Here is a 12648-nt window from a genome sequence, read left to right as displayed (position 1 = left end):
TCCAATCTGTACCTGAAGCATGAATCCCCTGAAAAATGGCCACCCAGTCTTTATTCAGATACCTCCAATGATGGGAACCTCACTGCTTCCTGAGAATAGCATGTCACACTATCGAATGGCCTGTGCTTTTAGACTATATGAATTGTTAGGAAGTTTTTCTTTTGCTCCATCATCTTGCACATATTGCTTCTAGTTCTGTCCTGTAGGGAAGAGCAAATGAAATCAAGTCATTTTCCTTCAACATCGCCTTTGCCAGTTTGATGAATGTATGATGGAACTTCAAATTTGTTTTAATTTGCATCTCTTAGTAGTGATTTGAAATATTTTCTAATATAGCTATTGATAGCTTGGACTTCTTCCTTTGAGAACTGCCTGTTCATATCCCTTGACCATTTATACGTTGGGGAATATCTATTCATATGTATATATGTCAAGTCCTCATTTCCTTTGGACATCAGAATAACAAAGATTCCCCCACCTCCACTCCCCCCAAAATTAACTGTTTCCATGTCTTGTTACTGTTGAAGCCATTCTGCCATTTAGTGATTGTTGCTTCCAATTCTAAATGTTCAAAAAACTAGTACTTTAGCAAGTTTCCAGAATTCAAAACCAAGCTCATAGGCTTGTGATTTGAAGATTCTGCCTTCATCTATTTTTTTTTTCTGAAAATTGTGGAGACGTTTGCTTGTCTTGAGTCTTGTGATACCTCTTCTGTCCCTCCTGATTTTTCAAAGATCACTGACAGTGGTTCCAGCAGTCACATCTACTTAGAAGAGTTTACTCACACAAACTCACAATTCTTCCAGTGTTTGGGATGTAACTCATCCCAGACTGACTTTAACTCATTGAAGGCAGCTAAGTGTTCTATTACTAATGCTTTACTTAGCTCTGGCTTGAACCTCTTGTTAACCATTTTTGTGTTCTCCTTAGCAGTAAAATGATTACCACAGCACTTATCACAGTGCCTGGCATGTTGTAGGGGCTTAATAAATGCTTGCTTATTGAAAGTTATGCTGATTCAGTGATCCACTGTTTCCAGACCTGCTTATCCACACTGGGGGGAGGTGTCACCAGTCCCCTATTTGTCATTTAGTCAAGTCACCCTCTACCTGGAAATTGTCACATCTTGGGAAGGAACTGAGATGCAAGGGTCCAGCCTCTTTATCTCACATTGACCTGTCTGAACTGTCTTTATCTCATTTCGAAAGTTAGCAATGAAACCTGGCCCAATCAGCCAGTCGTGTTGCTACTATGACATACTTAAAATAAACTCCTTTTAATTCTCTTTCCTGAGTTTTGCCTCGTTAATCAGGGTGAAAGTCCAAAGAATTTTCCTTTCAACATATTGACTGATTCTCCTTAATAAGGAAAGCTGAAGCAAAATAAAAGTTGGATGGTCCTATCAATTCCTTTGACATTCTTCTGGCTCCAAAAGTAGCTTAAAAATCCCCACTGCCCCCCTTTTTAAAGTGGTTCCCTTGGCAGTCATCATCTTTACTTATTCTGAACTTTAGCATTCATGGCTATCTCCTTACAGGAAAGATCATGCTACTCTTTTATATTCACCCTTACCTGCTTCTTGCTCCCACCATCTATACATGGACTGTTAATAAATTTAAGTTGGTAGCTATGTTCCTTTTACAGCCACAGGGATCTTTTTTTTTTCCTCATCAGAATTGTTTTGCACTGAATTCTCCTATAGAACTTCAGGCAACGAGATCCTATTTATTTTTTCTCTGAACTCTGAAATCTATGACCCCCAAAGTTGAGTACGTCAAAGCCTTAGTATGTCAGACTTTTTTCTTTTGTGTCAGGAACTCCAAGAGGAAGGGTCCCTTCCCAGGGACTTCAGCAGCTAGTTCCTCTTATCAGTCAGAATCACAGTTCCAGAATAGTCATTCCCTTGCTATTCCCCCATTTTGAAGTCTTCATCAAGGCAAGTAAAACACTTGATAGCTGGCTTGTTTTGGGCAGAGACAGCAAGAGAACACCCAAAGATGTCTGAAGAGTGGAAGGTCCTCATGCCTCCGGGGCAGATTCGTGATGCCTCCTTAACTCCCTCTATATGCTTCTCTATGACCTCATGGCTTATAATCCTCTCATTAGACAAAATTGCTTTCCTTTCTCCCTTCATTGATTCTCACCTAATTGTTCTTCCTCTGGCACCCAAATTTCTTCACAAGTCAGTCTTTCTAATATGTAGTACTACTCTGATGCTTTTACTTCTTTTGTTATTTTTTAATTGGGCATATTCTTTAAAAGACATATTCTATTCATCAGTCCCATCTCACCAAGTCTCAATGATATTTATGGGGTAGAATTTGATATATATCAAATCATGAACAATCAACCAATCCACAAGCATTTATCATGAAAGCAGGAGCTGGAGATACAAGGACAAAAAATGGAACAATCCCTGCCCTCAAGGAGCTTACACTGAATGGAGGGAGACAAGTATATACAGATAAATGGAAACCAAATAAAATGCAGTTTTGGGAGAAGGGTTTTAGCAGGTGGGTTATCCAGAAAGGCTTCATATACAAGGTGGTGTTTGAGGCAAGTCTTGAAGTAAAGAAAGATTTCTTTTCCAGAGTTAGGAAAACAAAAGCTAAGATAGTCCTTATCCTCAAGGATTGTTAACGGAGATGGCTGTACTTATAGGAAAATAGGAGCCAGGAAGGGATATTTTGGATTGGAAAGTTACTGGGGGAGTGTGAGTGGAGATCTAAGAGAGTAAATGGACATGCCCTTTCCATGTGTAAAGTAAAGAATCCTTTACTTCAAGATTTGGCTCAAAAAAGAGTGCATTCTAGGCACTGGGACAACTAGTACATAAGCTTGGAAATGAGACAGTGTTTTATGTGAGGAACAAGAAGTCCAATTTGGCTGGATTATAGAGAGCCAGAAGGGAAATAATGTATAATGAGGCTGGAAGGGTAGGTTGGGGACAGGTTGTACAAGGACTTAAAAGCAAAACAGAAGTTTATACTTAATAGTAGGAGCAACAGGTTACCACTGGAGTTTATTGAGTAGGGGTGTGACATCATCTACAATGGATTGGAGTGGGGAGACACCTGAGGTGGGAGATCAATTAGAAAGCTATTGCAATAATGTAGGCAAGAGGCAATATGGGACTGTTCCAGTAGTGAGAAGGGGATGGGTGTGAGAAATATGGTAGAACAAATAGAAGAATGAATGGCAAAACATTGGATGCCAAGCACTGGAGTTACAAAAATAAAAGCCAAGAAAGTCTTTGCCCTCAAGGATTGTTAAAGGGGGAGTTACACTTATAGGGGAGAGTAGCCAGGGAAGGGTATTTTGTTCTGGAAAATCACTGAGGGAAGGTAAGTGGGAAGCTAAGAGAGTAGGTTGACATACCTTTTCCAACAGCAGAGCAGTGGTAGTGTTGTTCTGATCTGGTTACAGTTCTAAAATTGAAAATTGTTTGGGAGAGGAGGGAAGATGGGGTAGTAAAGTGAAGATGGCTAGGTAACTGGTTTCTATAGTGGGCTACCACAGGTGAAGCATTCAGACCTGTAATCCTCCAGGGCAGGAGTTTCACAGGTAAAAGGTTTTAGTTCTTTAGGACACAGAGGAGATGGAAAGGAGAGGAGAGAAACCACCAGATTTGGCAACTGGACATGTCCTATGAAGGAGAAATAAGAAGTCTCCTCCACGACTTTAGTTAATGGAAGTGCCTCTTGAATTCACTCGAAGAGGAATTGAGTAATTTTAGGAAAATCATTCTTCAAGGATGTGACAAAATATTAAGTTACTATTGTTCTATTTGATGGCAATGTTAGCTGAGCTTTATTCTGAGCACTGAAATTCTTCTCACTGGGCAATTTGGTCTACTGTTCTGAATACTATAACTGAAATGGCTTGTGTTCCAAAATTTTTAGAGCCATGGGATGACTCTACCTGTCTATGGTTCCCTTTCTAAGCAGAAATACTTAGGTTTGGCTAATCTAAATGAACAAAAATTGTTTCTGACAGACTTATACCTAAAACAAAGAGTGCAGAATTTTCTTCCACATTGCTCCACTGTTTCTAATTATTTTAAAGCATCAAAAGCAGGTGTGTCTACCAACCAATACCTAACCCAGTGTCAGTGATCCAGATACAAGAGTTTTTTAAGATGATAATGGAGTGAGCACCTTTTGGAACTTGAATTTCCCAAAGAGAGAGCATGTGCTTATTAAAAAAAAGGTCACCTCTACTGCTTGGGTCTACCATCTAAAATAAGGGCCTTCTCTTTGGCAATCTGCCACAGCATGAGTCAGGGGGATCAGGCCTTCCTTCTCAAGGTTTCTAATCATCCAGGGAAGACTCTGAATGACTTTAAATAAAAACTATGGACTGAGGACATCATGGACTGAGAGAGAGTTCAATGTTACAGCTGGAATGACTTTATGAGGGGAGCCCGGGGCATAGCTCCTCATCTGGCCATCTGTCCTTCCATTTTTTGGTGTATCTGAAGGATGTCCACTCTCACAACAGTCTTCCACTCCTACCCCTAATCTTGCTTTGTCTCCACTGTTCTCCAAGAGAGCTGTCTTTGGACGATTCACTTCATCTCAGTGACTCTCAGATCCCTTACCTTGTAAAATGGCCATCATCATAACTGCACTGCCTCTCTTAAGGGAAAATGAGGAAAATAATTTGTATGTCATAAATTTCCATGGAGAGATGACCTGATGTTGTTGTTATGCTACCGAGCAATTCGATCTTTCCCTCCCAGGAGAAAACTGATGACCAGCTAGTTCTGCATTTATTTTTTATTAACAGTTTTTTCTTTGTCATTGCTTACTTTCACATTACAAGTCCATGTTTTTTTAAAGTCTTTTTTAAATTTTAATTTTTGTAAAATAAATAGATAAATGAACCTTTAGGTAGGATGCTCTCTAGAGCCTTGGTTAACTTCATGATTGAATTTTCGCATCAAACCTCTGAAAATACAGCCCACATGCACACACATACACACGCACACACACACACACACATACACAGATACACACGTGCACTCACACACTAGATGAAAGCTAACCGTAAAAGTTACTTAGTCACTCCTGGCTGTGCCAACTTGGAAAAGAGTTAGAGACTGCAGGTAGGAGGAGGAGAAAAACCTTTTTTTCTTGGTCTGGTACCATCTACATTTTGCCAGGTAATGGTTTTGTCTCAGAACAAAGAGAAAAATGCATATTAGGTTAAAAATTTCTTGAGTTTCAGCTTTGTTAGTCAGTTATTTGCAGATTAGAAGCTGTATTAACACCTAATGGTGGATCCCCCTCAGGACTTTCTCTGAACCTCCCAGTTCAGTATAGGCTGGTTGATTCAATCCTAAATATGGACACAATGAATGAAGACAAGCATATTAGCCTGATAGACACATCATTCACACAGGCTACCAACAGTCTACCAGCTACTGCTAACTCAATCACCTACATTTATATAAAGTTCCACAATAGTTTGCTATTTGTCCTTTTCCAGGCATGGAGGTGAGTGGGGAACCCTATGGCCCTCTTGATACCAAAATGATTTTATCTAAGCTGATCTAGTCATTCCTTTAGAAGGCCAAAGTAGTTAGTCAGGAGGATGAACTGGATTCTGGGTGGGGAGGCAGGCTCCCTCACCATGAATTTCAGCATCAACATGTTACAATGACTTTTCTTTTAGTAGGTACATATTTATTACAGAGTGGCTAGAAGGGGCAATTCATTTGGCCTGCATCTCCTCAGGAGAGCCCTCACAGCCAACTCACCAATGGGCAACCCAAGACAAAAATTTCCCTGGCATTTTACCCATGACAATAGAGTCATAACTCCATCAGACAGAATCCTGCGGGTGAGGTTGAACTGCCTTCCATAATAAAGAGAACAAAAATATTTCATCACTTTTTTTTTTACCACTATTATTGGCCTCATTATTGGCAGAATTAATTAGGCCACTACATTAGCCTATGAATAATCGTCCCAAAGAAAAATGGAAAAAAAAATAACATTTTTCAAAATATCATCATTGTGGTTAAGTTTGGCAAATGCCATTTTTGTTCTCAAACACTGCTTAAGATTACATTCTTCTGGCACCTAACAGGGGAAAAATTATCTTTGTATCTCCCATATCTCTTTCTCTCAGGCTACTCACATAAAATATACACACATACACACACATATACACACACACATACATACATCCCTACACACCCATACCCTAAAGCAGTCACCAGGGAAGTCTCTTTTGCATTACAGACTGCAAGATGCTTATCTTAGTTACACCAGGATACGGGAGGAAAGGACCAGGAGCAAGGGAATGTGTTACCCATCACTGACCCACTGTGACTCAAGAGTACAGCTGCTCTTCTGTTCTTGTACACGTAAGCATGCACACGTGGGCACACAAGCTGACAGGCAAGCTCCTATAATTACCAAGCCTGCCAGTAATCTGAATATTAGCACTGCTGCAAGAAATGAAACCCGATGGCTTAAGGCAGCAGCTATAACAACCAAGGGGTTCTGTCATCTGTCCAGAGCCAGCAAAGCACCTTGTGCTGATGGGATTTGTTTGTGTGAGGAAGGAGAACAATTTAATAAACAGAGTCAGAGTAGGGCTGACAGAAAGAAGGTGAAGGTGAACGATCTTGTCCCTCATGGTGCCCACACAGGCACTCCTACCAACAAAGGAAAGTCCTTTGAGCGCTCATTATTCCCATTTCCTTACATTAAGGTTGCCTGGCTTGGGGTTCCCATTCTTACACACAGTTCAAGTAGGAGCTTCCACTTGATCCTTTTCTTGGTCTTTCCTACCTCCTACCCTCAGACATTCTCAGTAAGCTAAGCACGTTCCTGACTCTGTGTAGGAAGGGAGAGAAATGGGGAGAAGCTGCATGGATGGCTCATTCTCGCCTCGCTTCATCACAACTGCCCAGCGTCTGGGGCTCCATCCATACGGGGCCAAAGCAGGCATTACTGTCTGCAGGGACAAATGGGGAGCATCTTCCCTGCACACGAGCCCCTGGCCAGTCTGGACTTCAGTCTTTCAGTTATTCGCTAGCTAATATTCTGGCAAAATAAAAATACACAAAACTAATGGGATCTTTCCCCCTCCCCACCCTAAAAAACCCAAACACAACAACAAAAAACCTCAACCAAAATGGTAACACAAACAAAACAGGTGTGGTTTGTTCAAGTCCTTTGAGGCTGGAAGTTGTGTTCTTAGCAGAGAAGCAACCATCAAAAACAAAAAGAACAAAAATCCCCTTCCTTTCCTGTACTTTCTAGACATTATAGCAAAAACAAAAGAAAGCAGGCAACTGTCTCTCCTCAAATTATCAGTAGCTAAGTCAGAAGAAAAAAACGTTCAAGTTACAGGTTGCAGCAGCAGCCAACACTAAACATTCAAGTCGATCATTTTACTATGTACACGACAGGAGAGATGCAGCCCTGCCTGGGAACGACTTCCCCATCTCTGGGGAGGCTGCAGGCTCCTGTTATCTGATGCGCTTCTCCACGGAGTACACCGAGATGTAGTAGTCATTGCTTCCAACCGCCAAATGAGGCTGCAGAAGAGAAAGCAAACCAGAGAGAATAAACAGCTTGCTCAGCCCACGCTTTCACACAAGGACCCAGGCAGAGAGACGCAGAAGACAGAAAGGCATTACGGGCAGCAATGTGCAAATCACTTATGAAGTCATCAGGCTATCTTGATCCTAAATGGATCTAAGAAGGTGCAAATTGCAATGGTATGCAGTCTGTCTTTCACCTAAGAGTTTTCATTAATCCTACTGCACACACTGCTATTCCAGGCAGGCCCAGAAATGATGGTGGCTATTAGCTGCCAGCTTGTAGCTGGGACAATGCATTACCTGTTTTCCATTATGGGGAATTTGCATATTACCCATAGTGCCTAGCATTTTTCTTTCTAGGCTAATCCTATGGGGACAAATTCTGTGTATTTCATCTAGTACATTTCAGCAGAAACCTTGGGTCGAGAATCCTCTGGAGCAGGGGTTCTTAACCTCGGTATATAACATTTTCAAAAATATTATGATAACAGTATTTTAATACAATTAATTTTCTTTGTAATACTTACGTATTTTATTTTTGCATTTAATAACATCATTCCGAGAAGGGGTCCATGAGCTTCATCAACTGCCCAAGGAGCCCATGACACAAAAATGGTTAAAAACCCCTGAGTTTGAGTTTCAGACTGGAAGAAGGTAACTTAAAAAAAATATAATGCATGACTACATGAATGGATTATTATTAGTGGCAAGGCTAGACATCTTTAACTCTACTAATTTTATTGGGTTGCTTTTGTAAGGAGAAAATGGGAACAAGAAGACAGTCTAATATCATTGTTTGCTGAAGGGTATTGGTTTCATTTCATGGGAGGACCAAATGAAGCTGATTTTTCAGCTTCTGAACCTATGTTCAAGCTCAATATATCAATAATAGTGTCTGTCCTCAAGAGCTCCACAGGCCGTCTTTCATTCAGCAATATAGTTAGCTTCCCCAATTCTCAGGAGGTAAATGGGGGCAGGAGAATATAGGCACAGATCATTTATTCATGGGTCTACTGGCTGCAGAACTCAGGTGAGTGAGGCTCGGGTTACCCCAGGAGCTAAGGTGAATGGATGCTGCTGATTGGTACAAGGGGATAGATATTAGTTCCACTCAGGGGGTCAGCACAAGTCCAGTCTAATACAGCAAAACATTCACTCAACCACAGAAATCCTGATGCAAGGATACAGACCCAGTGCGGGTGGAAAGCCAAGCAGCTGATGGCTCCGACTCTTTGTCCCATAAACCCATCATAGTATTTGATGTTGTTGATCAGCTCTCCATTCCCATTATAGATAGCAGTGAACTGATTCATTGAGCCACTGTAGGGCAGGAAAGAGAGAACATGAGTAAGTAAAGATTGCTTATTTATTTATCTATTTGTTTGTTTTTGCCACGTGTGTGGGGGAGGGTTTGGGGGGTAAAGTAGGGGTAAGAGGGGTCTCAAATTCTCTTCCTCTATATTTTGCCTCAGCCACTCCTAAAAATGGGGTTTGTCTCTAAAATTGGGCAGAAGGGGTGAACAGCAATGCAGACAAATAGATCTTCTCTTCAATTCACTTAGAGACTGCTGGAAAAGATATACTGCTGGGCCCGGATTAAAACTGTTTTCTCCTAGAATAACACTATTCATCAGTACAGAAGATCAGGAGATAGATTTTTCTTCTGTCCTTCATAATATGGATGCTGGGGCTCAGCAATCTTTCTTAAGAGATGAACCTTTGTGCCTCTCTTGGGAACTTTTGGGTAAAAATCTCTATATGTAAGGCTCTCAGATCCAATTTCAGTGCATGAGGGACAAAACCAGAGAGAGGAGAAGCTGGGGCCAGGTACTAACTGATGGCTCAGATTCCCTACTATCTCATCCTAAGCTAGGGTAGAGACATTTGGTTTCTGTCTTTGTTATCTATTATTCCTTTCTTCTCACCTTTGAGTTCCTCAGCTCTGAGGATGCTAGAATTCCTAGGGCTTTCTTAGGGCAACAAGGAAGTAGAGACTTTATGTTCTTGATTCATGATGCTATAAACATTTCCTCCCTAGTGCACCTGCTATTTACACTAAGGCTATGAAGGTGGAGCCCATGATAGTTAGGAGTTCTGCATCTTCTTTGTGGATGATAAAGTGGGACACAAGGATTCCTCTTTTTTTTCCTCTTGGGTACTTAACTGTGGGGGTATGTGGCAGGGGGCAGCGGGATGACATTTTTTCTCTCTTTCTTGCACTGAAGGAAGATTGTTGGGGAGGGAAGAGAGAAGACTGGCACCTACCATGCAAACAAATTCGCCTGTGGGTGAATGTCGAGGGCCGTCAGTCCTTTCACTATTTGGAGGGCGTTCACAGACTCGGGCATTCGGGGGTCGAAGAAACGTACATCTCCATTGACACTGCCAAGAAAGAACATTTTCAAGCATTATGATTTGGGCCAGTTTGATGGAAAGGATCATCACAATGGAGCAGACTGTGGGTACCTTTCTGGGCCTGGATACTTCACCAAGTACTAAGAGCCAGGACTGTAGGGATTCAGGTGTAATCTCAAACCTGGAATAAGACCCTTTATTCTGGCACTTTATTCTGGTACATGAAAAAAGACTCTGATTCTCTATTTACATAAATATTGCACAAGGCCAAAATATCCTGGACTCTGAATGATAGTCAATTAAATAACATGAGAAATCTGGCATTCTTTTAAATGCCACTCATTTGGGAAGCCAGGGTTGTGTGAACTGCTTATTTTCTTTCCTTCTTGTTTTTTTATATTTTTCTTTTTTTTCCTTCTTGTTTAGGAGAAAGAGGTGTGGGGTAGCTAGGGATCGGCAATTGTCATTGCCCATTCTAGAAAGTATGAATCCTCTTTGGTTCTGGAAAAAACCCAAATAGGGAAAGCATGGATTATTTCTTTTATATTTTGTCAGGAAGATTAGATTCTGTGGAATTGGGAGCAATGACATGATGACAGCACACATCTGACAGCTGTGGTGTTAAGCCCCCTTTCCAATACAGGAGAATTTTAATACCCTCCTGCCTTCCACAAATAAGAAGAAAAGAACAGCTCTGTGAAGAAGGCGTGGTGGCTTTGTGATAGTAAATTACATTCTGCTGTCCCTTTAATGGGCAAATAAATATTCACTACTCTCAGCACAGTATTTACCAAGCAACAGACATGGATTTATGAGTAGAAAATTGTTAGATGGTGAAGTAATCCTGCACAGCAATATGCCCAGCAGACACGTACTGCTCCTTCTTCTTCCTTATAGTCTGTCTGCCTGATGTGTGGAAAAGAAGAAAAGGAATTTTTGAGAAAGGGGCACAAATGCTGTGTAGAAGGCATTTCACCTGCTTCCTTGGAGTGCTCCCCCACTTTGTTCCCTTTACTGTTTGCAATGAAGTTTAGCCAAGGAAAATGCCCTGAGAATTCAACGAGCAAGGCCAGCCAAGCTGGAAGACACAGACATATTTCCTCACTAACCTCCTGCCCTCGTCAGTGACTCTTTGGCCAGTCCCAGGCAGAAGTTAACGACTGCTCTGAAATGCCAAAATGAAGTGCTATCGTTTCCTGGCTGCTTAAATACCAGACACATATTTTTAATGGAGAGGAAAATAATGTTTTTACAGCAAAATGTCTCATAAATATTCTACTCTCATTACCTGACGCTCATGATGTGGCCCTCGGGATGTTTCTGGAGGTGTGCTTTCACCACCCAGGCAGTGTGCTCACGGTAGGTCATAACTCGGCTAGAGAAAAAGGAGAAGGTGAACTCTTGACATTCAATTAGTGACTGAGAAACCTGAGCAGAGCATTGAAGGCTCTGTCTAGACTCGTGGTTCTTGGTCTTGATGGGTACAATGAGGAGGCTAGCATGGAAAAACCAACTAAACATTTCTTCTTACCACAAGTTTGGGAGTTGGCTGGTAACATGTTATAGGAGAAAAACAGGTCTATACTTTCCCTTGTTCCTCAAGGTGCAGGAACTAAAATGACATGAAAGTTTGGGCAGTTCCCTTCACCTTAACTCTGTTTTGAGGGTAATGGAGTAATCAATCAGAAAGGAAAGAAATAAGCATTTATTAAGCATCTACTACGTATCAATCTCTGTAATGAGCACTGTGCAAATATCTTATTTGATCCTTGCAACAACGCTGGGTGCTATTATTACCCCCATTTTACTGTGAGGAAACTGAGGCAGGCAGGGGTTAAGTGACTTACACAGGTCACATAGGTAGGCCTGGGTGGTCTTTGGGGTAATCAATAATTTTTGAAATTTTCAGAGAAGACAGCAATATACTAACACTACTTTGTAATTTTGCCTTAAGGGAATTTGGTGGGTCTGCCATGGAGACAATGTCTCAACTCTAATTTCAAGTCCTTTCCTCTTAGAAAATGTGTAGGTTGAGGAGGAAGGGCTAAAAGCTCACATTCCATTTTCTCCTTCAGTGTTTTCTCCAAATTCCCTTTGAGTCTATTGCTGAGAGGCCTCATACTTCTACAGCATCTTTTTCCTAAAAACTTTCCAATGCTTCATACAGATATACATGCACATGCACGTGCGTACATACACGCACACACACACACAATCTCAATATCTAATTTATTCTCACAAACATGCCTGTAGAAAATGAAGGGCAGGAACGAAGTTCTATGTTTTCTACCTCCTGAAACTGAGATATATAAGTGACATGTCAAAGGACACTAATGAGACAGGACTAGAACCTAGGTCTTCTGACTTGGAACTTTGACCACCATGTCTGATTGCTTCTAGTCAGGAGGTGGAAATTCACAGCTTTATCCACCTTTTCCAATCAGATAAAGGTTGCTGCTGTGTCTGTTCATTGTGTGGGCTCTCCTGTTAAGGGGACAAAAGGCAGGCAGCATTTTTCTTGTGTTGGGAATCTAGGGTGACCTAATGAGATTCCTGTTTCTTTAAAAAAATTTTTTTTAGCCTTATCCAAGACTAAAAGGCTCCCAGTGGAAAAGTATAGAAGTGCACACTTCTCAGGAGACTGCTGAGTCAATGCTTGATTGTTTTTCAAAGTGATTCTGATCCAGCTTTATGCTGGATGATCACTCACCTCATTGACAATGTGACCCTGG

At 41.2% G+C, this 12648-nt stretch overlaps 1 protein-coding gene across 5 annotated transcripts in view; it reads right to left on the bottom strand.

Annotated features, from left to right (window-relative positions):
• Nucleotides 1–4763: 4763 nt before the first annotated feature.
• Nucleotides 4764–12648, bottom strand: part of RPTOR (regulatory associated protein of MTOR complex 1) — a 508936-nt gene continuing 501051 nt past the window's right edge. For 3 of the 5 annotated variants that reach the window (XM_078155851.1, XM_078155852.1, XM_078155854.1), the window contains 3 exons: nt 11205–11291; nt 9827–9943; nt 7562–8881 (listed from right to left, as the gene is read on the bottom strand). In XM_078155851.1, the coding sequence (XP_078011977.1) occupies nt 8620–8881; nt 9827–9943; nt 11205–11291 (466 nt within the window). In that variant the 3' untranslated portion in view covers nt 7562–8619. The other 2 variants (XM_078155853.1, XM_021000754.2) reach the window with 1 other exon arrangement.

This window comes from Phascolarctos cinereus, unplaced genomic scaffold, assembly GCF_003287225.1.
Source record: "Phascolarctos cinereus isolate Bilbo 61053 unplaced genomic scaffold, phaCin_HiC Scaffold_5;HRSCAF=322, whole genome shotgun sequence".
NCBI lineage: Eukaryota > Metazoa > Chordata > Mammalia > Diprotodontia > Phascolarctidae > Phascolarctos > Phascolarctos cinereus.
The sequence above is the reverse complement of the archived record's forward strand: the minus strand, read 5'-3'. Positions and strand labels throughout refer to the sequence as shown.